The sequence below is a fragment of the Phaethon aethereus genome, assembly GCF_964289735.1.
Source record: "Phaethon aethereus genome assembly, chromosome: 23".
Classification (NCBI taxonomy): domain Eukaryota; kingdom Metazoa; phylum Chordata; class Aves; order Phaethontiformes; family Phaethontidae; genus Phaethon; species Phaethon aethereus.
Genome location: NC_138599.1, coordinates 48,720 through 76,124, shown reverse-complemented (window position 1 = coordinate 76,124; position 27,405 = coordinate 48,720). Strand labels below are relative to the sequence as shown.

The 27,405-nt window shown below is 52.7% G+C and overlaps 3 protein-coding genes across 7 annotated transcripts; 2 read left to right on the top strand and 1 right to left on the bottom strand.

Annotated features, from left to right (window-relative positions):
- Positions 1-1,400: 1,400 nt before the first annotated feature.
- HYOU1 (hypoxia up-regulated 1) lies at positions 1,401-16,345 on the top strand (the record flags this gene model as incomplete). The annotated part of the gene is made up of 24 exons (XM_082010030.1): positions 1,401-1,464; positions 1,754-1,847; positions 3,154-3,232; positions 3,524-3,678; positions 3,784-3,860; positions 4,738-4,919; positions 5,526-5,641; positions 6,416-6,599; positions 7,036-7,170; positions 8,103-8,185; positions 8,285-8,417; positions 8,726-8,913; positions 9,192-9,330; positions 9,442-9,502; positions 10,265-10,347; positions 10,652-10,840; positions 11,009-11,208; positions 11,344-11,431; positions 12,080-12,202; positions 12,556-12,689; positions 13,220-13,304; positions 13,807-14,059; positions 14,933-15,016; positions 15,538-16,345. The coding sequence occupies 24 exons, from the start codon at positions 1,401-1,403 to the stop codon at positions 15,597-15,599; spliced, it is 2,991 nt and encodes a 996-aa protein (XP_081866156.1). The 3' UTR covers positions 15,600-16,345.
- A 599-nt stretch (positions 16,346-16,944) lies between these two features.
- Positions 16,945-24,015, top strand: SLC37A4 (solute carrier family 37 member 4; the record flags this gene model as incomplete). 2 transcript variants are annotated; one of them, XM_082009968.1, is made up of 9 exons in its annotated part: positions 16,945-17,092; positions 17,209-17,441; positions 18,738-18,981; positions 20,300-20,458; positions 20,856-20,941; positions 21,880-21,993; positions 22,293-22,358; positions 23,420-23,558; positions 23,849-24,015. In XM_082009968.1, the coding sequence occupies 9 exons, from the start codon at positions 16,945-16,947 to the stop codon at positions 24,013-24,015; spliced, it is 1,356 nt and encodes a 451-aa protein (XP_081866094.1). The 2 variants fall into 2 exon arrangements, with proteins under 2 accessions (XP_081866094.1, XP_081866095.1); XM_082009969.1 differs by lacking the exon at positions 22,293-22,358.
- Positions 24,016-25,878: 1,863 nt separating this feature from the next.
- TRAPPC4 (trafficking protein particle complex subunit 4) lies at positions 25,879-27,250 on the bottom strand (the record flags this gene model as incomplete). Of its 4 annotated transcripts, none has more annotated exons than XM_082009871.1 (5): positions 27,039-27,250; positions 26,791-26,965; positions 26,614-26,717; positions 26,392-26,518; positions 25,879-25,957 (listed from the first exon to the last, which is right to left on the bottom strand). In XM_082009871.1, exons 1-5 carry the CDS (start codon positions 27,211-27,213, stop codon positions 25,879-25,881), a joined length of 660 nt encoding a protein of 219 aa, XP_081865997.1. In that variant the 5' UTR covers positions 27,214-27,250. The 4 variants fall into 4 exon arrangements, with proteins under 4 accessions (XP_081865997.1, XP_081865999.1, XP_081865998.1 ...); XM_082009873.1 differs by having other exon boundaries at positions 26,614-26,662; positions 26,898-26,965; XM_082009872.1 differs by lacking the exon at positions 26,392-26,518 and having other exon boundaries at positions 25,879-25,988.
- Positions 27,251-27,405: the final 155 nt, after the last annotated feature.

Below are 27,405 nucleotides of genomic sequence, written 5' to 3'. Positions count from 1 at the left end.
CAACGAGGCGGGGACAGTGGAAGGGGCGGGGCAGTGCCAGGGACAGAGGCGGGACCCAAGGGAAGGGGCGGGGTCCGGGACGGGGCGGGGGTGAGGCCCGGGGAAGGGGCGGAGCCAGCGCAGAGGCGGGGCTAGGGGAAGGGGCGGTCTGTGGGGCGGGCCCCGAGGCAGAGGTGGAGAGCCGACCAGAGGCGGGGTTTCGGGGATAGGCGGGGCTCGGGGCGGGGTGGATCTAGGGGAAGAGATGGGGCGGGGTCCGGTGGCTGTGAGGCGGGGCCCGGGGAAAGGGCGGGTCCAGGGGCAGAGTCTGAGACCTGGTGAGAGGCGGGGCTTCGGGGATGGGCGGGGGATGGGACAGGGGCGAGGCTAGGCGATGGGGCGGGGCCCGGTGAAGAGCCGGGGCGCTAAGAAGGGGTGGAGCCAGGATAGAGGCGCGGCTAGGGAAAGGGGCGGTCTGTGGGGCGGGGCCCGAGGCAGAGGTGGAGAGCCGAGCAGAGGCGGGGCTTCGTGGATAGGCGGGTCTCCGGGCAGTAAGGGGGCTAGTGGAAGAGATGGGGCGGGGCCCGGTGGCTGCGAGGTGGTGCCCGGGGAAGGGGCGTTTCCAGGGGCAGAGTCTGAGACCCAGTGAGAGGCGGGGCTTCGGAGACGGGCGGGCGCGGCTAGGCGACGGGGCGGGGCCCGGAGAAGAGCGGGGGGCCCTGAGAAGAGGTGGAGCCCGGGCAGAGGCGGGGCCCAGGGAAAGGGTCGGGCGGGGCCCGGGGCAGAGGCGGGGCTCAGAAAAAGGGCCCGGCGCCATAGAGCCGCCAGAGGGAGCTCGCGCGAAGCAGGCGGGTCGCAGGTCGCTCTACTGCCGTACGCTTGCACGCGCACGCGTGTATGTACGTGTACGACGCGAGCATCCATGCGTACGTTAGACGCAAGCACCCACGCCCCTCCCGTCCCCCCTGCCCCCGGTAAAGGGGCGGGGCCTGTCCCGGGGCAGAGGCGGGGCCTGGTGGCGGCGAGGCGCCTCTCAGCCGCCAGGGGGCGGGCGCGCGCAGCAGGCGGGCCGCACGTGTCTTTGTTGCTGTACGGTTGCGCGCGCACCCGTCCGCAGGACGTCATTACGCAAGCGTCCGTATGACGCCAGCACGCACGCCCCCTCCGTCCCTTGCTGTTGTCCCTCCCCTCCCGCCCCCGGCCAATGGGACCGAAGCTCCCGTTGTACCCGCTTCCGGCTTCCTCCGACGTGGCCCAATGGGGGCGCGCGGGCCGCCGGGATTGGCGCGCGGGGGCCCGGCGCCGGCGGCCGCGCCAATGAGCTCGCGCCGCGTCCGGGCCGGGTGTTGCGCGAGACGCCGGCTCCGCAGCCGCAGCAGCTGCCGGCGGGACGGGCCGCGCCGCGCCGGGGGCGAGCGGGGATGGCGCGGGTGCCCTGCTGGGCGCTGGCCTGGCTGCTTCTCCTCTGCCGCCTGCCCGCCGCGGGTACGTGCGGGGCGGCGCCGGGCCGCCGGCGGCTCGGGGTGGCGGCGGGGCGCCCGGGGCCTCTTTCCCGCCTAGGCCGGGATGCGCGGGGCGGTGAGCGGCCGGCGCTGCCCCCTCTTTTCTCGGAGCTGCCGGCTGTCCCTCGGTGCCTCGGCACCGTCCCGCCGCGGTTCCCTCCGGCGGGCCCCACCGGCTGCATTCCCCGTCCCAAGCCTCTCGGTAACGGGAGAAAGTTCGGCCTTCTGCAGTTTAGGCTCTTACTGGAGGAGTTATCTTTGTTTCCTCACAGAGCCTGTGGCGGTGATGTCGGTGGACGTGGGCAGCGAGTCGATGAAGATCGCCATCGTGAAGCCCGGCGTGCCGATGGAGATCGTCCTGAACAAGTAAGCGGCTCTTCCGCGAGCCCGTGCCAAGGCTGCTGCCGAAGGTGGAACGTGGGGGGCTTCTGTCCGTTCTGCTGGGGCTTGGGGAGTGACAGCGAATGCCGTAAGGAGGCCCTGATTTAGGGTAACGAGGGTTCGATTCACAATGTTCCCCTGCTGCGAGGGGAACGTGCCCCTCCGCTACCTCGGGCCTTTCCGACTTGTTTCGTGCCACAGGTGAGCAGCTATTCCGGCGAGCAGTTCGGTTGTTAACCCAACTGTCGGGGCGCTTGCTTGCGCTCTGGGAGCCCTTTGGGCGAGCAACCGAAAGCCCGAGTGGGTAAGGTTATGTTGCGGTTCAGATGTCACAGGGTGTCGCACCGTGTTTTTGCCTGACCCGTTGGGAAGGCTGATTCTCGGTTCTCCTGAAGGGAACCCAGAGGCAGGCTTGTTCTGCTGTGGTTGTGCAGAACCCCTACTTGTTTGTACGTTTCCCAAACTTACTTGCTATTAGAGCTCTTTCACTTGGCTGCTGTCGCTGCGGCCCGTCCCCAAGGGGGAATGGGCTGAAATGAGTTTTCATTCGTTGAAAAAACCTGTGTTTGGGAGAAGATGTAGCATCGAGAACGTCCTCGTTTTGTGGGATTCTACTCTGAGGGATAAGGAACGGATGTTTTACCCAGCTCCCTGAACCTTGGCAGTCATTGACAGAATGAGGGAACTTGTCTCGCTTTGCTCGCTGGTGGAGGAAAGCAAAAATAAAGCAAGTCTTTTCTAAGTATGAAGGAGCACTTTCCAGAAAGTTACTTGTGAGCCTTCCTTCTTTATGGCAAGTGATTCAGCTGTAGCCTTACAGTAAAGAATAGATAATGTGTTATGAGGCATTTGGAAGCGGGTAGCGTGCACTGAGCTTAGTGGACAACTCTATGGTGTTTCGTACTTACCGTAGTGAAATACTCACCTTGGTGTGCTAATGCACGAATTGGAGCAGAAATGAGCTGCCTCTTGTTAAGTTCCCTTTGCCAAGGGAAAAATAACAAATCTGCTTACTACAGCTTTGACTGTGAATTTGCAAGATGCCTGTCCATGTTTCAGTAAAGCGTGTTATTTGCCTGTGTCACGAGGAATGTCGGGAGGTATGACAGCTCTGAAGGGAGGTGCTGCTACTGCAGCCCCTCACGTGAACAGAGGGTGGCCTCCCTTCCATAGGCAGTGTCCGAGCACCTTCCCTTAGTCTTTCTGGATTGGAAACAAGTCCTTCCTCCCTGCGGCCTCTGTATTGAATATTCACCTGTTCTGACTGGTTTATTCCTCGCTTTCTACACAGGGAGTCACGAAGGAAAACACCCGTGGCTGTTTCTTTGAAGGAGAACGAGCGTCTCTTCGGTGATAGCGCACTAGGAATGGTAAGAGTTCTTATTAGTCGCCGCACCGATTGCAGTTCCTGCACGCAGAATATGTGTTCCCACTGCCGGGTCCTTCGTGATGAATGCCTGGGCTAGGAAGTTTTATTACTTGTCCTGTACTTTTCGTGTCCTCGGTGTGTTGCTAGCTTCCTGTACTGGCTCTTGGCGTACCGGTCTTGTGCTCCTAAATGCCATAACAAGAGCTGCTCACCACATAGCTTGGGAGAGGTTTGTTTGACAACAGCAAAGCTGAGGAATTGCAGCTGGGTGATGCGTTCTTTCTTTCTGCAGTCCATAAGGACCCCCAAGGTGGCATTCAGGTACTTTCAGGATCTGCTGGGTAAGCGCATCGATAACCCCCACGTGGCGCTGTACCAGTCCCGATTCCCAGAGCATGAACTGGTGAAGGATGAGAAACGGCAGACGGTTATCTTCAAACTATCCCAGTAAGTGGCTGCTTGTGGGGTCCCTGCGAGTGGAACTTTGGCTACCAGGCTTCTACAGCTGACTCTGTTGTTGCTGTCATTTTCTTTCCTGTCTCTTTCTTGTAGAACGATACAGTATTCTCCAGAGGAGATGCTGGGGATGGTCCTGAACTATTCACGTGGTCTGGCTGAGGAATTTGCAGGTTGGAAGGATTTAGCTGTTTCTTATAGTATCTGTGTGTGTTTTGTATATTATAGGATTTGAGTAGAGACCATGGATTTTTAGGAACAGAATGTAGGGTCTCTTCAGCTGTAGGCTGTAAGCAAGATTTAGCAGCTATCAAATTGTCATTTGTTTCTGATATGATGCGAGTTTGGGGTCTTAATCTTATTCCTGGGGGCAGGCACCCCAGATCCCACCCAACCTTGCAGCGTGTGACTAGAGTGGAGGCACATCAGTAGGTAACTGCAGGGGAAGATGGAAGCGGCTCTGTTGAGGTCTGTGTTGTAACCGGTCTGCATGGAGACTTGCTGCTGGAGCTGAACTACAATTAAAGAGGAAAAACTGCCCTCTGTTGTCAAAGTTCCTGAGGCTGTTGTGTGCTTTCCATGCCCTGTTGCTTGTGAAATACCACAGTAATGAACACTGGGTGAATTTCGTTGACGTGTTTGACTTGAGTCATTACTGGGAGGCTGTGTGTTGTTTGGTTAGCAATACTCAAGCCAGTCCAAAGACTTCTTACTCTGGAGAGTGACTGTAACCCAGTGATAAAGTAAGTCTTCACAAAGGTAATATTTGTTGAAACCTAAAGCATCCCAGAGCATTTGAGAGTACCCTAAACGTGTGAAAGAGAGATGAGCAGACACGCGGCTTCGCGAGAATCTGCCAAGTCTGCTTGGTTTCAGCAGGACATGGATAGATTCATCCCTAATGATCCTGGCTGCTGATGCCGCTTCAGGATTGCGTTCTGTACGAGTCTTTACGTTGGATTCTCTGGCTTTGCTACCGTCACGCCTTTATAATGAGTCTTTATCTGTGGCTACACTAATGGCAAAACACGTTCCCTGCAACTCTTTCAGAGCAGCCCATCAAGGATGCGGTCATCACTGTTCCCGCCTACTTCAACCAGGCAGAGAGGAGGGCGGTTCTGCACGCCGCTCGCATGGCCGACTTGAAGGTGCTGCAGCTGATCAACGACAACACGGCCGTAGCGTTGAACTACGGAGTCTTTAGGAGGAAAGATATCAATGCTACCGCACAGGTAGGTGCAGCTGGGAGATGTGGAGAGTCCTGTGCAAATGCCTGCATGTGGGGGGAAAAAAAAGTGCTGCAGATAAAATCAAAAGCACTTAACTGTGAGGAAGCGGACTCTGCTAGTCAACCAGTCTCCTCTGTTTTCATGCGCTCTTCAACAAGAGGAAGAGATGAAACCCTGTGTGAGTATGTGGCGAAGCCTGAAAGCTTCTGGAGTGAGGGCAGGTGGCTGGGAGTTCCCATTTTGTAAGCCTGTGTTTGCTCCTTGCCCGTCAACTGAGGGGGGAATAACACTAGCTATTTTCTAAGGTAGTGGAAGACCGACTCTGAAATACTTGATTTTCCTGAGGTTGAAGAAACTTTTAAAGAGCAAAGCTTTGTTTTCTGATCTGTGAAATGGATGAAAAAAAGTTTTCTTGTCCGCTTGTGTCAGGCGTGACCCTCAACATCTCCTGTGTTTGATCAAAGTACGAGTCCTGTCGCCACAGTATAAAGCCAGGCTAGGGAGCGGGTAGTCTTGGCCTGTATCAAGCTCGGACAGCAGTGGGTTCTTTCCGTATTCATTGGGGATATCCAGGTGTTTCTGCTTCACCGTCCCAGCTTCTCTTTTCAGAATATCATGTTTTACGACATGGGAGCAGGAGGCACCGTTTGTACTATTGTTACGTATCAGACAGTGAAAACTAAGGACTCGGGAACCCAACCTCAATTGCAGATCCAGGGCATTGGGTAAGAATTCAACACGAGTTGCACAAAACCTGCAGGTCTCAGGAAAGAAACCATTTGTTTCGCAGTCTCTTCTGAATGTGGAATTTTGCACTGAGGCTTCAGCACAGTAATTTGGATGGCAGAGTGGGAAACGTCTGGAGCGAGAACGCTCCAGCTGGTAATAACCCTGGTGTCGCTATCTCGTGCAGAAGGTAACTGAGACCTTCCAGGACCCCAGGACGCAACAAAAATCAATTTGTTTCAGGCTTGCTTTTTTTTTTTAATAGGCTCGAGCCCTTTTAGCGTAATCTTACCGTTTCCTGTGATCTTACAGAAGTAGAGCGTGTCAGTTTGCAAAAGCAGGCTAGCCTTCTAGAGAGCAATGAAAATGCAGTGTGTTTGCCAAATAAGGAGGGGGGTGCTGTGAATCGCCAGCCCAGCAATTTGTACCCCAAAGCATTTATACTGCTGTTTCCAAGAAAATACCTGGGACCCGAGACAGTTAGCCTTTGGCTTCTCAGCTGTTTGACGTGCTTGGCAATAAGGCCTTTACCATAGATACGATGAAGTTTCCTGCTCAAAGTCTGTTGCGGTGGTGAATCTTCCTTTTCTTTGTTTCGTTATAATGTGCTATTTTTGGAACGACCATTGTTCTTTGACGGTCAGTCACAGCTGATAGTACTGCAGCTACTTTTGACCACTTGCTGCTCTGCAAATTTGTGAAATAATACATGAAGTTTGTTTGTATTTCAGCTCTGTTCACGTGGCTACATCTCCGTTCCTTCTTTTGCTCAGGTTTGACCGTACTCTTGGAGGTTTAGAGATGGAGCTTCGTCTCCGGGACTATTTGGCGAAAGTCTTTAACGACCAGCACCCTTCAAAAGACGTCCGAAAGAATCCCCGGGCCATGGCCAAACTCCTGAAGGAGGCCAACCGCCTGAAAACCGTCCTGAGCGCGAACGCTGACCACATGGCGCAGGTCTGGCCTTCTGTCACAGGGTTTCCAGCTCTTTTGGGACCGAGGGTGGGGCGGGTTAAGGACAGGCGTGTAGGAACGCTGTCCCTCTGCAGCATCGCTGTGCCAAAGAGCATCGCCCCTCGTGTTCCGGGGGTGGTGGTGGTGGTACTGGTGGTTCCTCTCAACTTGTGCCTACTTAGTACCACTGGTGATTGCATGAGTGGGTTGGGCGAGCGGTAGCCGTGTGAAGTTTGGCAAATAAACTTTCACTGAGAGAGGCCGTCAGTTATATCTGCGTTCCATCCTCTCGTCGCCTTAGCCATGGCAGGTTCCGATGGGTTCCCAGGTGCACGAAGAAAGCTGGAACTTTTTGCACTCTGGGCAAGTCAGGCAAAGATTTTGCTTGGAAAATGCTCCATGAATAATTCAATTCTGGCTGTTTTCTTTTTCTGGACAGATTGAGGGGCTACTGGATGATATTGACTTCAAGGCCAAGGTCTCAAGGCAAGAATTTGAGGATTTGTGCTCTGACTTGTTCCAGCGAGTCCCAGGACCTGTGCGGCAGGCTCTGAGCAGCGCAGAGATGAACCTGGTAGGTTTAGGAATGCATTAACACGCCCGAAGTGTCTTATGTGCGGAGCTGCTGTCCTGTCACGATCAAAGCATCGGCGATTGTGTTAGCAGCACCGCTGAGGGGTGCGGGTGCCTGCTATTGTAATAGAGCGGAGGTGCTGCTGCAGTGAGGTTACTTGCTGCGGCGTCAGGCAGGAGGCTGTGATGGCTCCCTGTGCTATGCACCAGAAGCAAAGGACTTGGAGGAGGCGTTTCCTTCTGTTAAAAAACTTTGCTCTTGGGCTGGAGCTTTGAAACGCCGATCTTTGTTTTTTGTCTCGGATGCTGGTTCTGGTCTCTCTGCTGAACTTTTATCTGAAAGTGCCTGGAAACAGAATTATTGCTGTTCAGGCTTGTCCTTTGAGCGCTCCCTTTAGAAGCCCTGTTGCGGACCGCACTTGGACGAAATGCGATGCGGTCCTTTGGAGAGCCTTACTGCATTGTTAAATGCTCGCTTTCCAGGGTGCCAGGACACTCTTGAGCGCTTTTTGGCTCGGGCATTCGATGCAAGACACTGAGTCACCTCTCAGAGTCCGGGTTTCCCTCTGTTCTGGTCCAGCTTGCTGTCTGGTTCACTGGCTCTTCTGTAATTAAAGTAGTAGTAGTCACTGGCATTAAACCGTAGTGTGTCTAATGCGGATTCAGGTCACACGTTTCAAGTGACTTGAAGCAGCGGTCACGTTGCCCCTGTCTGAGAGGCCTGACTCCATGTTCCTCATGTTGGCATGGCTTGTGTCAGCTTGTCTGAGATCTGTCAGGCACTGACATGCTCTGGGGACGGCAGGACGTGGCATGGGTATTCGCAGAGCGCCGCATCAGTGCGTGGTGACCGGGGAAGGAGCGTAAGGAAGCCCTGAACTTAGCTTTCCAAAATTGCTTTCTCAAGACAAGGTGACTGTTTCCAATCCCTAGGATGGAATTGACCAGGTGATTCTAGTTGGCGGTGCCACACGGGTCCCCAAAGTGCAGGAGGTTTTGCTGAAAGCTGTGGGCAAGTGAGTATGTGAGGCCCCCTTCTAGTCTGTCTCCTATCGACAAGTCGCTGTTCACGGCAGCGGCTGCAAAGCTGACGTCTGTTGCTTTTCCCTTCATAGAGAAGAACTGGGCAAGAATATCAATGCCGATGAGGCTGCTGCTATGGGTGCAGTCTACCAGGCAGCTGCTCTGAGCAAAGCCTTTAAGGTGAAGCCTTTTGTTGTTCGGGATGCCGCCGTGTTTCCTATCCAGGTAACGCTTGGCTTGCTTTCTCTTGTGCAAGGTGTGGGTAAATGGGGCTGTGCTGGGAGAACCGTTCCAGGTGACCTGTTGGATTCCTTTGAGTAAGGAAGTTATAGAGACCCTTCTGCCGATCTAATAAAGCAAGCAGAAGGAAGTTGGCCCTACTGTAGAAAACAGTAACACCTCTTGAGAAAAACTTGCCTGTCCCCTGACTTTTGCATGAGGCAGAGCAGCCAAACGCTGCGGAAACCTCTGACGTAAGATGCCACGCAGGAAGTTTGCAGTTGCGGAGTCGTATTTTTCTGTTTGTGATGTAGGTGGAGTTCACTCGTGAAGTTGAGGAGGATGATAAATCCAAGAGTTTAAAGCATAACAAGAGGATTCTGTTCCAGCGCATGGCACCCTACCCACAGCGCAAAGTTATCACTTTCAACCGCTACACAGACGACTTTGAGTTCTATGTCAACTACGGAGATCTGTCTTTCCTGAACGAGGATGACATGCGGTGAGTTGAGGCAAGCATCTGAGCAGACAGCTGCACGGCAGTGCAGCGTGCCTAGCCGGAAGATTTTACTGGCGGGCAGGCCTACGAATCTGACTGTCCACCAGCGCGTAGCTGCAGGTCTGTTCTCAGGGTTGTGTACCCTTTAGCAAACCGAACAGTGCTGGCTCCTTGCTTTGTGCAGTTGTCCCTCGCTGCAGACGTGACTGTGAGAAGTGGTTAACCGATCTGCAGTACTGTTATCTCAAGTTTTCTCTCTGCTTTTTGTCTGTCGTCGTCAGGGTTTTCGGTTCTCTCAATCTCACTACCGTGAGGCTACGGGGAGTTGGGGACAGTTTCAAGAAGCACTCGGATTATGAATCCAAAGGTATCAAAGCTCACTTCAACATGGATGAGAGCGGAGTACTAAGTCTTGACCGGGTAGGCACCGCCCTGTCGTGACGTTGGTCAGCCTATGTGTTTTCCAGTTCTGTCCCTCTCTCCGGTATTGAGGCTCCATGCTTAAACTAATGCTGTGCTCCCCTCTCCAAGGTGGAATCTGTGTTTGAGACCTTGGTGGAAGACAAGCTGGAGGAGGAGTCAACGCTGACAAGTAAATGATGAGCTTTGATATTTGTACTGACTGTTTTACCTGCAGTAGCTTGGATAACTAAACCGTATCATTACTTTGAGCAGGACAAGTACTGTGGTTTTGGACGCGGAAACTAAACGGTTAGCCATAGCCTCTGATGGCGTATAGAGCTCCAAAATACCTAAAAGCCCTTTGCAAGTGGCTTCTGGGTGCTGCGAGGAGCTCTGAAAAGTCATATGCTCCTAAGGTGGCTACGGCATGCGTTGCAGCTTGAAAAATAGGAGTTGTTTCCTCTTTGTTCAGCCACAGCCGCTAAGTTCAGGACGTCTGTCCTGAAGGGAAATCCTGCATCCACAGCCCCGCAGCATTCTCCCTTCCCGTTTTCTGGGCTGTGATGCCTTGACCTGTGCACTGCATTGCTCAGGTTTTAGAGCACAGACTTCCCTATAGAGAGGAGTTGAAAATCTGTGTGTTTGGAGGTGAAGGGGAGATGCAGGGATAGCTAATGCAGCCACAGGTTGAAGCTTGAAGCTTTTTAGTCAGAGCTACAGATTTCAGGTCATATTCCAGCAGAGGTAGAGTCCCCACTTTTGCGTGCACACAAAACCACGAAGGGCGATCAGGGAAGAATGAGATTCCGGAGCGTGTGTAGCTAACCTACACTGCCAAGGGAGCTCCTTGGTGATCGTTACGGTTGTGAGGGGAAGAACTGGCAGCTGAAGATGGCTTTCTTCCTCCTTTGGGTACATAATATTTTGGGGTTTTTTTGTCTCCTGTCACCAGAACTTGGAAACACCATCTCAAGCCTCTTTGGGGGTGGTGGCCCTAGGCCAGAGACTGGAGAGAACCTGACAGACTCGGTTCAGGTGAGCCTCAGGGTGATTGCTAGTGGGAGGGAGCCCCGGGGTCTTGCTATGGCTGCTAAAGAGGCAGCGACTCATGTGAGCAGAATTAAAGGTGTCTGGCAGCAGGTCAGGATTTTAAATATTTTCAGAAAGTGCTGTGTTCCTCTTGAGTTTTCATTGTGGCGTGCGCTTAAAGAAACTTGAGTGCTGTTTTTCATAGGTAATGTTTTTTTGAAAAAAATTATCTGTTCTGTGAAACACTTGCATGTGTTTCTACATTAAAAACACTGCTTTGGTTTCCCCTTTACTTGCCTGTGATGACCAGGAAGAAGAAGAGAGCCTAGCAGACACAGGTAAAGAAGAGCAGGGGGAGACACAAGACCAGAAAAGCAGTACAGAAGATGCTGGCGAAGAGCAGGGAGAAGAGAAGCAGCAATCTCCAGGTCAGGCAGAGACTGCCCCTCCGAAAGCAGAGTCACAGCAAAAAGAAGGAGGCGAGAAATCAGACTCTCAGGTGAGCATCGGGTTGAAGGAATGGGACTGTGATTTCGGTGCCTGACAAGTGGCATTTCCTCAGCGGAACTCTTCTTTCCCCGTTAGTGCCCTGCTGTGGAAATAAGTTGCAAAATCTGAAAATGTGTCCCCTTGCCTGAGAAGTAAAGAATAACGTTATCGGTTACAGGATCGCAAAGAAAATAGAGAAAGTGGGAAAGAGGAAGAGCCGTCCAAAACTTCTGGTGACAGCACAGTTACCAAAACAGAGGAAGAGAAGAAGGTCAAAGCACCCAAGAAGCAGAAGCTTGTCCATGAGATCAGCATGGAACTGGACGTAAACGATGTGCCCGACCTGCTGGAGGATGAACTGAAGAGCTCGATGAAAAAGTATGTTCGAAATGGCTCTGCTAGGTTAAAGTGGTAGCTCACGTAGCGCTGCTGTCGTCAGAAGCTGATGAATATGATGCGGTGCCCATCTAAAGGCACTTGCTATCTTTGATTTCTGTTTTCTTCACATGTTAGACTCCAAGACTTGACGGTCAGAGATCTAGAGAAACAGGAAAGAGAAAAATCGGCCAACAGCTTGGAGTCGTTCATCTTTGAGACCCAGGTAAGAGAGGGATGGATATAAAGAAATGAGAATTCCTGGAAAGCAGGTAGAAATGTTTTATGCATCTTGGCTGATCTGAATGCAGGGGAGTCGTTTGAGCTGGGGGAAGCTGATTTGAAGAGCCCAGGTTTCGTCTGTCAGTCACCTTTTTCTGCTACCATGAGGCTTCCCGAGCCCATGTGGACCTGGGAGGTCTCCTCGATACAAAATGAACGCTTTCCTTCTGCGTGTCTAACACGTTAAACTTTGGGTTTCCAGTATCCCTTACATGCACTGACATGTTTTAGAACACACAGGTAAGTGCATGTAAGGTTGCACTCGGGCTGTAAAGAAGCTACGGCTTCTCGAGAGCTGTTGTGTAGAAGAGGCAACTCGTGTTAAGTGCGTGTGAAATCACGATTGTTGCAGCTGTACCGTCATACACCTGGTGTGCGCGCCTGTCTGTATACCAGGAGCGTGATGGTAATATGCCGGGTAGTGCTGGGAGCAGGAGCTCGGATTTGGGAGGGTTGAACAAGCATCTCCTGGCCGGTGCAGGCAGCACCCCAGGACTCTACAGTCCAGCCCAGTTGCAAGTGGGTGACCTGGTTGTCTTACGCTTCCACGCTCAGTGGCATTTGACGGGAGTGCTTGCTTTGTTCTTTTCAGGACAAGCTTTACCAAGAGGAGTATCAGTTTGTCTCAACAGAGGAGCAGAGAGAAGAAATTTCCAGAAAGCTTAGCGAGGCTTCCAGTTGGATGGAGGAGGAGGGCTATGCAGCTGCAACTAAGGTATTGCTGCGCGTAGTCGGGATACCAGTCTGCTATCACTGGCAGGGAAATGACCACACAGGCTGACAGAGTATCGATCCGTCTTGATCCTTTGTAATCGGGTTCCTGACAGTTTCTTGCTTCCTCGGCGCATTATGCACGGAACAAAAGGCGAAGTTCTTCCAGCCATGCGTGCGTCTTCAGTGGTTTCAGCAGTAACCTGGTGATTGCACATAAAGCTTAGTAACGTGGCTCTTTTTACTCTGTTGAAGTGCTGTATTTGATAGAGAGAATGACAAAAACTCCAGCTTTAACTTCTGAGGTTTACAGTGTTAGACTGTGGGAAAACTAGTTGTCTCCTTTCCCCTTTACAGGAGTTGAAAGACAAGCTCTCAGAGCTGAAAAAGCTTTGTAGGAACCTCTTCTTCCGTGTCGAGGAAAGGAGAAAGTGGCCGGAACGCCTGGCTGCCCTGGAAAGTCTGCTCAACCACTCAACCATCTTCCTCAAGTAAGAGCAAGCTGTTGGGAAGGAGAGTCGTGCAGCTCATAGCGTAAGAGATGCCAACAAGGACGTGACCGGATCGAATGTGGCCTGAAAGTCACTAGTGCGTCTTGAGAGGAGAAGACCAAAACCCTGCTTACCAGTGCTCAGTTCTGCACAACCCGTTAACAGAAGCATGCGAGATTTGTTTAACCTGGGGGGGACAGGAAGCGTCCGACGCTGTACACACCATTTGCCAGCAGCTTTTTCCTGCTCGGTCCTACGGCCTCAGCTTTTTTTTATCTATGCATCTTCCCTGTTTTTCTAATCTCGTGATAGCTGCACTTGCTGGCTCTGTATTCCATTCTTAGCATCCAGAGGTTGATTTAGCACTGTTTCCCGCAGATGCAAGAGACGAGACATAAGTGTAAAATGTACTAGCTGGTTGGTGTGTGCAGTGGCTGGTTGTTAGTGTGATTGCTGGAGCTGTAAACACCGAGTTGCCACGGTACAGTCCGTTTGGTCTAACAGAAGTAAACTTTCTTCTTATCTTTAAGGGGAGCTCGAATGATTCCAGAGTCTGACCAGATATTCACAGAAGTGGAACTGAGTACACTGGAAAAAGCCATCAATGAAACAACGGTAATAAAAGATCGAATGATTCTGGGGAGGGTGGGGGTGGCAATTTGGGTTGTGTTTGCTGTCCGAAGTAATAGGTCATGTACTTTCACTCAAGGTCATGGAATAGAGTGTGAATGGCTTGTTTCCGTGCACCAGGAAACCTCTTGTGTGTTTTGGTGTTTTCCAATGCCCAGCTGGACCCCAGACTGCTTGGGGCCGGGGGGCGGGGCGGATAATGGTTCTTGTGTTGCATGTGGACAGTTGTCTGCAGGAGCGGTGGTGTAATCCAGTAATCTGGACTGCTGTTTTTAAAAGCAGACGCTGGGTGTTGAGGGTTCTGTTTCTTCATTTTGTCCTATGTCTCGGTAACTAGAAGAAGGTGGTGGAAATGTAGCAGGGAGCAGCGTTATCCTGAGTAAGTCAGAAGGCGCAGGAGCGGTGATTTTGAGATACTGTGACGTACAGTGGTTCCTGGAACCAAAAAGCACCTCTTTCCCCCCCCCCCCCCCCCCCCATCCCACAGATCTGGAAAAATGAGACACTGGCTGAACAGAACAAGCTCTCTCCTACTGAGAAACCTGTCCTGCTGTCCAAGGATATAGAGCTCAAGATAGCAGCGCTGGACAGGGAAGTGCAGTATCTTCTGAATAAGGCCAAGTTTGCAAAGCCCAAACCCAAAAAGGAGAAGAACACCACAAAAACCGATTCAGGCAAGAATGCTACAGCAACCTCTGAGACCGAGAACGCTATCCCTCCCACGGAGGGGAAACAAGAAGGTAAGGAGCGGGTGCGGAGCGGGTATATAACTCCGAGTATGTACTTAACCGTGTGTAACGCTCGTACCTCTCTGCCTTGAGTGAAAAGCAGCTAAATAAGTGACGACAGTAATTAACTGCAGGATCAAATGATCCTCCTCTGAGTTTTCAAAGACAGAAAACTGGGAAAATCTAGATGTGGCGGTGTCCTTTTTCCCTCCACCATTTGTTTGTTGGGGTTTTTTTTTCTGTGAAGGAAAAAAGTCTTCAGACACATCCTAGGATGCTTAGTCAATATCTGTCTGGTTGGCTGGCTACCTTATAAGAAAGATAGGGCATCCATTCTGTTCTGGGTGTCCAGAGCGGGTGTCCAGTATTCAAAGTCATGTCCTATCTCAAGGAGCAGACTGAGCTGTTGATGAGAGAGATTTGTGGCTTAGATGGACCCCAGAAAAAAAAACAAAAATCTCTTGGGACACTACGACTAGCATTTTTCTCAACTTTTTAAGGTCCTCGGGCTCAATGTGTCCTGGTCCTTCTAAATCTAGAATGCTGTTTGTCACCAGAGTTCCCTGCCGATTCCTCTGGCCTGAGTAAGAGATCCTGCTTATAGGCACAGCTCCGAAGGTGACTTGCCTGCGCAACCAGTGAATCTCCAGGGCTTCTAGGGACGTAAAGCCTGGCGGAGGCAGTGGGGAAATGAGGAGCAGTTCTGTGATACTTCTCTGAGCGTTGTAGAGATCCGGCGTGAGAGTGAATTACTACAGTCCTGCCGAGGCACCACAGCTGGCTTGTTTGTTAACCTTGCCGCTAGTCACCTCATCTCCCTGCGCCTAAGCTCCTATGTACTCTCCCTAAACTTTTTTGTGCTGTTTCTTTCTAATTTAAACGCAGACAAACCTGAGGATATCAGTCCAGCCAAGGAACCTCCTACAGCTGAGAAAGTAGCCGTAAATGATGAGCCTGGATCGGACTCTGGTGGGTAAATATTTGACTAACGGTCTGCAACTTGGTAGCTACACGTGCAAGCTGTCGGTGTGCAGCTTTCCGTCGTTTTAGCTGCAGGAGGTAGTAAGATGGTAGAACCCCCTAATTGCGGAGCAGTTGTTAATTCTGCAAAGAGGAAGAGGGACGTTTTGGTTCCTTGCTGCATTTTCATTGTTCAGTGTGAAGTTATAATGTACCACCGCCTCCTGCCTCGGCAGCGGCTTTATGCCTCGGTCACTACAGTTTATAGCCAGTCCCGTAGCTGTAAGCCTGTTGCTGTTAAAGAGCTGATGTGCAGTTGTGTGCTTATTCTGCCAGTCGTATTGTGAGGACAGCCATGTTCAAAGGGTGATGTCTTCAGCTCTTTGGGGATGAGTATCAGTCCTCAAAGCATCCCCCTGACTTCTGTACCATAGACCAAGAGTTTGGCGGACTCTCAGGGACTCTCAGCGCTGCTTTGTATGCCGTAAAAGCTGTTAACGGTGTGTAACTGAGTTCCCTTCATTACGCAGGGTCCAAAAAAGAGAAGACGACAGAAACCGGAGGAGAAAGCAGGAAAAACGATGAGTTATAACACGCCTGAAACGCCAGTGGTGTCAACATCTATTTATTTCATGGTTGCGTTCTTGTTTTTATAATGGACCTGGGTTAGTCATGATGTAAATGGAACACCACAAACAATCTGACAACAAAATGGGATTAGAGATGTAAATTTTATTTTTTCTTTCTGGGGATTTTGCCGCTACTAACTTAGTGAATTGGTTTTTGTTTTTCTTACGTGTTTAAAGGTGGCAGCGTGCCCACCGAGAATTGTCTCAGTTTCAGACCAGGAGTCACCAAAGTGACTTTTCTGTGGAGAGAAAAGCAGTAAAGTAACATCGTAAGCTTTTAGGGAAGTAACTTGGAACATTAAGCTCTGTGCCACACCTCCTCTGGTGAAGATGAATGGGATGAATGCAGGAGCGTGGGTAGCTGAGGTGGTCTTGTCTTTGCCTATGAGGCCCTAGCGTAAAGCAGTTGTGTGATTTCAGCTGACGGGAGGTGTATTCTCATTTGGATTCGTGGGATGGTGGAACAGAAGTGGGGAGGCGGATGCTCCGTGCTTTGAGCTGGTAAAGTGTCTGTTTTCCATAGACTGTTGGTAAGACCCTCTCTAGCCCTGCTCTATAGCAGGGTCTGAAAACCGTGAAAAGATTCTGTTTATAGTTTACTATAAAGTAAAAAGTTGAGAAACGGCAACGCTGAAGGTGATGGAGAGGGGAAGAAACGCGTCGGCGCATCCGGCGGCCGAAACGACGACCGCTAACGGACCGGAGCCGAGGCACGGGGTTAGGCAAAAGCGAGCCTGGCACAGCTAACCGCGGCTATCCTCTTTACTCTGTATTTTGTGTACTCGGACTGGCTTCATTGTGAACCTCCCTGGCCTGGGCCGCGGCCTCCTGCCTCCTCGGGAACGTTCGTGCTGCTGCAAACCACCAGTGGAGCCTCCGACAGACTCACGCGGACACCTGTGAATGTGCATCTGATGTTGTTCTCCATTTTGGCCTATTCAACCGAAAATAAAAATTACACTTCCTGACCCGCGGTCGTGTGGCTCGGGCAGTCCGGCGCGGCTGTGGGCGGGGTATGTGCTCGGGGGCGGAACGGGGCCGCGGGGGGCCGGCGGCGGGAGGGCCGCGGGCTGGGCGGACCGGGGGCGGGCGGGCCGGCGCCCGGCGCCCAATGGGGGCGGCGGGGCGGGGCCGCCGCGCGGGGCGGTGGGGGCCGGGGCTGCGGCAGGAGCCGGTGGCGCTCGCCGGTCCCTCCGCCCGTGTCGTCCCCGGCGTCGCCGTCCGCTCGCGGGGCCGGGCCCTCGGCCGCCTCGCCTGTCCCGTCCCGTCCCGTCCCGTCCCCGCCTGGCCCCGAAGGAGCTCGGCGGGATGGCGGCCGGCGGGTACGGGCGGTACCGGGCCGTGATCTTCGCAGCCATGTTCGTCGGGTACACGCTGTACTACTTCAACCGCAAAACCTTCTCGTTCGTCATGCCCGCCGTTATGGCCGAGGTGCCGCTGGGGAAGGACGAGCTGGGTGAGTGCCGGTCCCCGGGCCCCCCGCTGCCCTGCCTGCTCGGTGCTGGCTCGAACGGGTGGGCAGGTCGCCGTGCCGCCTGGCTGAGGCGCGTCTCGGGCTCTGCCCCGCCGCAGGTCTCATCACCAGCAGCCAGTCCGCAGCGTACGCCATCAGCAAGTTCGTCAGCGGCGTCCTCTCCGACCAAATGAGCGCCCGCTGGCTCTTCTCCTCCGGCCTCCTGATGGTGGGCTTGGTCAACGTGGTCTTTTCCTGGAGCTCCACGGTCACGGCCTTTGCTGGGCTCTGGTTCCTCAACGGCTTGGCCCAGGGACTGGGCTGGCCGCCCTGCGGGAAGATACTGCGAAAAGTAAGTGTTTGCTGGAAAGGGCGAGGGGGAAGCTTCTCGCAGCTCTTCTTCTAAGCGCTGCTGGCAGCGGGTCTGCACGGACCGTGTTGCAGGAATGTTTGCTGCACATTCAGAGGAATCTGCACCTATTCCTGTCTCCTTCAAGCCAAGGAGGTCAAAACTACTAGCTGTGCTTTCTTCTGCCTGCAGAGCATGTTTCCATGCACAAGGTTCTGCTTATTCTAGCAAAGATTCAAAGAGTTTGTTAGCCCTTCAGTTTGATAAGTAACATTTCCCACTGGCAGACCTTCTCCACTGTAAGAGATGTCATGTGTCGTAATCCAGTATTTTAAGCGTGCAGACAGAGGTCTGCTCCCCTCTTTGCCGTTGCGGCGGTTTGCTGCTGGGCGAGGAGCGATGAGCAGAGTTCCATCTGCACTCTCAGGGAACTCAGGAATCGCAAACTGCAGGCTGTTCAGGTAGAAGACCGGGTAACATATGGAGGAACAGCGTGAGTCGAGCCTCAGAGCTGCATGTATTTGGGTTTTGTGACAATCTAAATGGAACAGATTGATTTCTGCCTTAGGGCAGAAGGAAGGGAGGTCAGCTGTGTGCTAACCTCTCTTGAAAGATGTAAAATCCAGGAACGCACGTACGTGGGGAACGAGGGGAGATGACCAGCTGCATTGCCCTTCTGTGAGGCATCTAGGCTCATCTAGCTGGTGAGAAAAGGACTCTCCGGGATGGTTGTTTGCATGGAAAGGAAGTTCCCGAATAACGGAAACAATACACATAGTGTTTTCTGAAGACGCTTGTGAATGTAGCACTCGGACGCTTTCCTGCCGACAACCACCACCCAAGTGGTTCTGGCTCTGAGTGCGCGTTGCAATGCTGAGCCGATCGTGCCTGATACTCAATGCAACAGCGAGTCCTAAAGTTACCCTGTGACTCTCTGCGTATCCGTTCATGGTCCTGTGCCAGTAGACCTTTCCAGGAGGACGCTGTTCCTAACAACTGAGTACGCAGGACGGTGCGCTCTTAAATTTGCCTCTCCCGGCCCACGTCTCGGTTTCATCGTCTGTAAATGGAAATAACGCCGAGCTGGCTCGTGGTGTTAGCACCTGTCAAGCGCCCGTGGCTGACGTTTGGAGTTCCCTGCGGGACTAAGGTAGCGAAGAGTAGGCACGCCCTTTACCCACGTTTGTAGATCAAGTCTGAATTGCCCTGAACCCGCAGCATGTGCCTTGACTGAGGATTTTCAGGTGCAGCATCACTCTCCCTCTCGGACCTCATGCCGTTTTTCTTGTTGTTGCACAGTGGTTTGAGCCTTCCCAGTTTGGGACCTGGTGGGCAATCCTATCTACAAGCATGAACTTGGCTGGAGGCTTAGGCCCCATTGTCGCTGCTCTCGTGTCTCTGAACTACGATTGGCGCATGACTTTGTCCTTCTCTGGCTTCATCTGCGTGGTTGTCTCTTTTGTTTGCCTTGTCCTGATTAAAAACGAGCCGTCGGATGTCGGGCTACCCAACATCGAACAAGGAGCCAAGAAAGGGAAGAAAGGTGAGCACGAGACTTCACTGTAAGCGGGCAGCTGTGGGAGAAGGTGTGGTGCCTTGTGTCTGTGTTCCGGTGCATATGTGTCGCTTTCGGTGTACCGAGACCTCCGTCCTTCCCGCTTCCCGAAATCAGTGCCGGGAGGGATATGTGTAAGGGGCTGTTTTCAGCAGCATTATTCTGGTAACTGTCGTGCTGCTGTGCTGGAGTTACAAATCGTATAAACCAAGCTCACGTGTAATCTTATTGGGAAGGGGCCGATGCACGGGCTTCTCAGGCTGTCACAGCCAAGTGCAGCAGAGCAGAGGAAGAGCGTGACCGCCAGTTGGTTCTGTTCCCTTGGCCTGCCGGTGACCGTGAGCGCGTCGCTGAGACGCTCGTGGCTGGCTGTTTCCACTCCCCGGCTGTGTCTTCCTACTAACAGTGCCCTCGTGTTCTTCGGGCTTTATTTGCTGAGACTGTAAGCTGAGTCTCCTGGCGGGTTCTGGAGAGAGAGGAAAAAACCAAGAGCAGGGAATACTTCCTCAAGCCTGACCTTCCTTTCCTCCATGTTACCAGAGGACAGGCAGTTCTCCCCTCACCCCGCCGTGGGTTCTTTTGACCCCTGGCTTGCGGTGGACTCTGCGCAGTGTTTTCTGTCCTAACCTAGGACATCTAGTTAATAAATGTTGGTTCGGACCACTGAGTATGGTGCTCCTCTGAAAGCAAAATAGGTGGAGGGGAATTGCAACAGAGGTTGGCTGTAGGCTTTTAAAGGCCAGTGGAAACTCAGCCTACCTTCCACGCTGTCCTGCAATGGCTGTGCTGCTCGACTTGTCCTCTTTGTGTACAAAACCAATATCGCTTCCCCAGAGTATGCTCTGGGGAGGGTAGGTTTGTAGGCATTCTTGGATGACGGACGCAGAAATAAAGGTAGCACCTGCAAGTCGGCATCGTTGTTTGGGTCTATGGAGCGGCTTTCACAGGCAGAGCTTAAGAGCATTAGTGCAAAATCTGGAGCAGCAGATCATTTTTCTGACAACCTTTGTGAAGGGTTTATTGGCAACCGCAAGACAGAAAATTACGGGGACTACTGTTTTGATTATTCTTTTGAAATCTTTAATGAATGTGGAATAGGTTGACGGAAAAGATTCTGAAATCACAGCAAACCCAGAACACGGGGGAGGTGAAGCCTTTCGCTACCGGTAGCTATGAATATCTCCCTCTGTAAGGATGTCCTTCTGCATGAGTCCTGCTTGCAGATGTGTCTGTAGTGCCGCTGAGTCGGTGTGGTTCAGTAGCTGTGCTCAAGCAGTAGTAACATTCCTCCTGATCTTCCTCACAGGTTCCTCCGGCGACAACAGCACTTTGACAGAGCTGCTGCTCTCGCCATACCTGTGGGTGCTTTCAACAGGCTACCTGGTCGTTTTTGGAGTGAAAACGTGCTGTACCGACTGGGGGCAGCTCTTCCTGATCCAGGAGAGGGGACAATCCATGCTTGTGGGTAAGATGCAAAGCTGCGTTTTTCAGCTTTGTGGCTGCCCTTCGGGAGGCGCGGCAGAGAGCTCGACTGGGTGCGGCAAAAGGACACAGGCACTTCCGTCTGGGGGACTTGTTTCTTTACCTCCTACCTGCCCGCTTAGATACAGGTAGTCATTGAAATAACTCGCTGATGAAGCTACTGCATGCGCCGAGTGCCCCAGTGCTGTCTTGTGCCAAGGCCCTGGTGGGACTGGCAGACAGACGTTCCTGTGCAAAGGATGAGCTGGAGGGTCTTGCCCAGCAGAGCTGCTCTGAGCTCATGGTGAGCTGATGGCAGTTGAGCTTGGCCTACAGCATGGAGCAGCTTTGCTGTTGTGACCGAACCTGATGGCCTGTTCTTTGCTTCACCTACTTTCTAGGTAGTTCCTACATGAGTGCCTTGGAGATTGGGGGTCTGGTGGGAAGCGTTGCTGCTGGATACCTTTCTGACAGAGCCGTAGCAAGAGTAAGTAATCTGGACCCTCAGGTGTGCTGGGCAGTTGACACAGCATCAATTCGAGCTGCTTCAGGCTTTCTACATTTGTTTTTGGCTTCCTTGGTGAGTGCTTAAAGATGATTTCCCCGCCCCGCCTCTCTAATACCTGCACCAGTAGTGGAGCAGAATGCTCTCCACGTTTATGTTCCTCTGGAGATTGAGGACACCCAGAACGCAGAGGTAGGGAGCTGCTGCCTCACGCTAGGAAACAGCCGCTCTCAGTACCATGTTTCTTTCTTCTGTCTCCCCCTTTCTGTCTAAACTGCCCTGCTTTGAAATGGGACTTTCGAAAATCAGACAATTCTTGATTAACCCATCTCTTTCCCTTCATGTGGAGGTAGGTTGAGAGGGACGTGACCCGTCTCGACAGCTTAACTAAGGTGCTCAGTCAGGGTGGTGCTGGCAGCTGAGAAGTAAGCCCCTACCCAATGCTGCTGTGTGCATGAGGACAACTGCTGAACGCCCTAGAAGGTGTGGGGAAATACGTATGCCGATGTTAGGCACTGCAGTACGCCTGCCGGGTTTAAGATGTTTGATCTGTTTAATTTGTTGGCTTTACTGTGCTCTCCAGCTTTCTGTGTTGAAACAGATCTGGGTGTTGACAGTTGTCTTCTGGCTGAAAAAAAGCCACATGAAAACCCAGTGGTGGGATCTGAAGCCAAATTCAGGGTGGAAATAGGGCGCGTTCGATAACAGAAGTATCATTCATCACTAAGAGCTGCTTGTTTAGCACAGTTTGACTGCGGGCAGTCCTTAAACCAAACCAAGAAGTCTTGCTAAAAGGTGTGCTTTTTGATGGGCCGTCCATGTTTCTGACGGGGCCGTGTGGACAGCGCTAGTTACTACGAGTATAAAATGGAAGGAGTCCTTCCAGCTTCTGACCCTCAGTTTCCCTTCCTGTGTTACAGGTGGGTCTGTCGAGCTACGGGAATCCTCGGCACACGCTGCTGCTTTCCATGATGGCCGGGATGTGCGTGTCCATGTTTCTCTTCCGCGTCACGGTCACGGGCGACTCTCCCAAGGTAATCCGCGCACAAGCAGCTGACCGTAGGTTGTAGGGAGAGCCCTTTAACTGTGAGGAGCTTGATGATAGGGAGCGTGACTGTTCTTTTCGCCCTTCCCAAGAACTGGGAAAGTTTGCGTCTTCTTTGCGTTACAGAGAAGCAGGCTAACGTAGTCTGGTTTGGACTGCTTCCGCTGCCTAAGTTGGCTGGGGTAGCCTGCGTTACTGGCCGTAGTGTAGACATGACTTGCAGCTGCCCTAATGACTGCTAAATAAATGAAGCCTCTTTTCTCCTTTCCTTTTTTGCTTCTTCTTCAGGAAAATCACTTCTGGACTGTAGCCTTGCAACCCCTAGCTGATCTTACAGGCCTAAAAGAACATGAGGTTTCTGCCTTGCGTTTTTTCTCCCTCTGCCTGTTTCTGCTTTCGCTGATCTGCCTTTTTCCTATCCTGGGAGGTTGGTTAGCACTCCAGGACTTAGAACCAGGGCACTGAGAAGATTACTGTAAGTTTTGTAAGAGAAAACTTTTCTTATAATCATTTGATTACACTAACTGACTTTAAAAGTCTGAATATAAAAATTTTAAGTTCTTGTACAGAAGGTTCTGAGGGCGTTTGTTTATCAGGTAAAAGGTAGCCAGTTAAGGGGTCTTGTGAGTGAGGCCAAGAGGAATGATTCTGCTCCTGCAGGCGCCTTCCTCCTTAACTTTGGCAAGCCTTTTCCTCGCTCTCGGTTTCTGCTTCCCATCTGGAAAAGATGATGGCACTTCCTTCCTTCTGGGCATCTTGAAATGGGTTTATAGTTCAAAAAGCATGCCGTAATCTTGAAACGGTCAAGTTGCTTACCCTTTGTGGTGCTTCCACTAGTGACTGATAAATTCTCAGCTGGGTAGCCTTCTGAGAGCATAAGCTAACACTGAAGTTCAGACGGTTGGGGTTTTTTGGTTTTATTTCTCTGTTTGTTTAGTAACGTGGAGCTTATCGGATAGCGGCCACTCGCAGATAAAGGTGCTCTGATCAGTCGCTTGCATCTAAAATGAAAAAAGCTTTCAGACGGTGTCTCCAGGACCGTTTTGAAAAGCGACTCGATTCACAGCTGGCTCCTGTGATTTCACGGGCTCGCCGCCCACCTTTCTTCGACGTTCTGGCTCTTTCTTGCAAAACAGCGCATACCGCGTGTTACGCGGTGTAGGAGGCAGAACTGTAGCAGAGAGGAGAGCTCACGCTGGCTAACAGGACGGTGTGGTGGAGGTGCAGCTGGGCTCTGTGTTTGTGGGGTCTGTCACAGGCTTGAGCCTGACTGCCTGCAGGCCAGGGAGCTGGTGTCAGCCCAAAAATGTCAAAGCCCCCTCATACCCGCGTAGGATCTGCGGTTTGTCAGCAGCCGCTGATGGACGGCGGTGAGGTGCGCAGATCCCGTTTCTGATCTTAGCTTGTTCCGACAGCTGTGGATCCTGACCCTGGGAGCCGTGTTTGGGTTCTCCTCGTACGGGCCGATCGCCCTGTTTGGGGTTATAGCCAACGAAAGCGCCCCTGCCAACCTGTGCGGCACCTCCCACGCCATAGTGGCTCTCATGGCCAACGGTGAGTAATGCCCGTTCCCCCGAAAAGCAAACAAAACCCGCCTGTGTTCTTGATGAAGCGTGGTCTAGGCCCCGGGTGCCAAGTTGCTGATCGTGGGGAGTCGCCGAAGAAGCAGAGATAATAGAGCTGGAAGCCTCAGGGATGCTTTCTGCTCTACCTGACAGGTTTTTGCCTTCTGCTTTAAGTTCAAACCAGGCCTGAGGAATCTTTACACATGCAAAACCAAATACTGGCAGATGAAATTGAGATGCTTAAGCATTGCTAGTTTTATGTTTGTTTTTCTCTTACAGTTGGGGGTTTTCTGGCCGGATTACCCTTCAGTACCATTGCCAAGCACTACAGCTGGGCCACAGCCTTCTGGGTAGCCGAAATCACCTGTACTGGTAGCACGGTGGCTTTCTTCTTGCTGCGGAACATCCGCACCAAGATGGGCCGGATTCCCAGGAAGGCTGACTGAGGATAAGCTGCTTGGTGGAAAGGATGCTCCCATGCCGATGTGAATGATCCTCGTTTTTTGTTTAACTGGCCTAGGAGTGACTTTACCTATCGCTGCAACCTAGATAAAGATGTCTCGGTTTCTTGTCCACTGTCACGTGCCTGAGGGCACAAGGTTCCTGCTACCGATCACTTTTTTCCCTCGAGATGTGATAATTCAGCTAGTTTACATTTGCAATGATTTTACTGTACCTCCTCACAGCACTGTTGGTGAAGCAAGCAGGCTTCGCAGCCTGAGCTTCTCCACTAAAAGTACTCTAAAATGACTGACTTCAGGTGCCGTCACGTTTAGTTTTGTCCTCGCTGTTCGTCTCGGCCATTAACTGTCGATCCAGCCTCGTTGTTCAGGGGTGCTGAAGCGAGCCTTCGCCAACGCTCGTTCGTCCCGCGCGGCTGCTGTAAACGCGGCTGCCTCGGTTTACTTAGGCGTGAGCTCCCTGCACGCTCTCGGTCCTGGAACAGCGACAGAGCAGTGAACGATTGATCATTACAGTTCGGCCTCACTGGCTGATTTGGGAGCAGCGTGGCTTTAGCTTTACCCGGGATTAGCTGTTAGGAGCGAGGGCGGCGTTTTGCTCTGGACAAGCGCAACGCCGACGCGGTGCTGTGGCAGGGCTCTCCGCAGCACTTAGAAATAGGCACGTTTCCAAGAAATTCTTGGCACTTCAGGGGAGGGCATTTAGAGAAGCTCCTTCTGTTGAACTGATCCTGCCCGGTGCGACGACTGTGTACAGTGTTAATGATTTGCAAGGGAGGCAGCTGCTGCCAAGTCAGCTTGTAGCAAGTGCTCTGCAAATCAGCCAGGAAAACGGACCCAGTAGCAGGTATTGCAACAGAGCTACCGCCGGCCCACTACCGGGTTTCATGAAAACCCGTATTTCTAGCATTGGCTTGTATGTTTTCAGTACAAGATGCGTGGTCTAGGACGTTTTTGGTCAAGAGCTGCATCTCTCGTGGCTGCGGGTAGAGGCTTGGGCTACTGAGAGCCGGCCACCGCTGGGCAGCCAGCAGCCTTGAGCGGTCGGGCCCAGCACTCTTCGCAATAAGGAGGCTTGGGTTGTTAACCGCCATTTTGTTGAATATTCTTGTTTTTTCCCCCAAAAGGATTTACTGCCTTAGGGTCCTGCAAGAGGCAAGTTCAACTCGTGAAGAACCTGCATGCAGGTACTTTGCTGAACAGCTTGGTTCTAAGAGTAGGTAGCCAGCCTTAATTAAAACAATGGAAGCGAATTACATTTTGTACTTAATTATATGATCTTCTACTATCTGTGAAATAAAAACGGAGCAGTGTCATGAGGGCTCTGACTGTCTTATGGAGAACGTTGCAAGCAGAACCACCTAAACCCGCTTATCCTCTTGAGGTGCCACTGGCACAAATGTACCCTTGCCAACAGAAAAAAAAGCAGCCGTCCACCTCTTTAAGGAACGTTTATTACTCCTACACAGAAACCCTCTGCAAAACCACAAGTTAGAGCTGTACAGGAAAAATACATATGTACAATTATGAAACGAAAGAAAATAATCATTGACTGCGGTAAGGCCATGGACCCCGCACCTTATCTTTCTTTCTTCACTCAAGGGCAGTGGAGCCACAACAGCAGAGTTAAGTCTCTCTGTGGCCCAATGTAAACAGTAGTAATGTGTCTCTTTAAGGTAGATTTCGCAACAAAGGAGATAAAAAAACAGCATCGTGGGAAATAATGAAGCATGTTTTGGGGATACGCAGTCTCCGCTGTGGAAGAGCGAGCTCCGGGAGAGGCCAGCTAGGGAAGAGACAAGCCCTGCTCTTCAGAGAAACGAGTCTGTGCAACAGGCGAGGTTTTCTCTACGATCCAGGTCCGAAGGGTCCAGCTTTCTCTGCCACCTCCAGAGCAAGTTTCAGGTTCTGATCAAACAACTCGCATCTGAAACAGTCAAAAAAGCAGAAGGGCATCGCTTTTCCTCCGAATAGGCTAAGGAAGGCAGCATCTCCACACCCTTTGGCTCTGCATCCTTCAAGGAGAGATACCGTAAGTCACGACACAGCAACCTGACTGCTGTCAAACTTTGGCTTGGCCGTTAAGTACAGGTAAAGCCTCTCCCGTGGGCTCCAGGTTACAGCTCCTGCTGTTAGGACAGCAGGGACTGTACCAAGGAAGAGCACGTCCCACCTCCCCAGCAGAGCAGCGCTGGAAAAAGCACAGGTCAGTGTCCCGTCCCTGCAGCAGTGCTCCGTGTCTTCCCCCTTCCCTCAATCTCTGGGTCTGCTTTGCTACTTAAGGGCCGGCAGCATTTGTTATGGCACGGGCAGAGTGACGAGGGGTTGTAGCCGCGTTATTGAAAGTGGGCTTTTCCTTACCTGATTGGCATCTCCAGGGAGTAGAAAGGGTTCTTCAGAGCAAAGTCAGAGTAAATCTCATAGATCTTGCGGAGAAGGGAGTCTATCCCTGCCTGCCTTGGGTCAGCAAGAACCATGAATTTGATCCCTAGAGCCACAATGACAGAAGCGTGAAGAGGGTGGAGCTCCGTGACAGCCCCGGCGCAGCAGAGCGGTGCTGGGTGCCCCGGGGCCAGACGGTACCTGTCAGCGTCTGGAAGCAGTGCAGCTTGAAGGTGTCTGTCTCCAGCATCTCGATCCCGGAGCTCCCGACTTCGGGGGACAGCTGCGATCCGATGGCGAAGAGCCTGCGGGGACATGGCCCTTAGCAGCCCCGCCACCCTCGCCACCCCCGGCCCGCCCCATCCCGCCCGAGCTCACGAGTGGAACATGGAGGCCAGCATGAGCTTCTCGTTGGAGGAGAGGCGGTGGCGACCGAAGCGGATGGACACCGGGTAGTTGGCGGGGTTGCCCAGGAACTCCAGCACGTCCTTCCCATCCGCCGTGAAGCGCCCGTTGACCTCGGCGCCGTTGATGGCCAGCACGGCGTGGCCCACTGCGGGGACAGCACGGAGTCAGGCAACCGGCTCGGTCCCCCGCGGCCCAGCCCTCCCCGCCCGCCGTCGCACCGCGGATGCCGTCGCGCTGTCCGAAGGCGACGACGACGCGCTCGTCGTGCGGGCGCAGGACGAGGTCCAGCGGGAAGCTGAACGTCTTCTCGGTGTCGGCGCGGGGCGTGTAGTGGTCCAGCTGGTAGATGAGGCCGCCCGCCTTGTTCACCACGTAGACGCTGAAGATCGCCATGGCGTCGCCGAGTGCCTCCACCACCCCCCCCGCTAACCCGTCCTGCTCCGGAAGTGATGTCACGCCGTGCCCCGGAAGCCGCCCGAGACCACGGGGTTTCCCCACGCCTCGCGCTAGGCGCTTCCTTTCTCGGCCGACATCTTGGGGGAGCAGCCGTCGCCGCAGCATGGTGAGCGCCGGACCGCGCCGGGG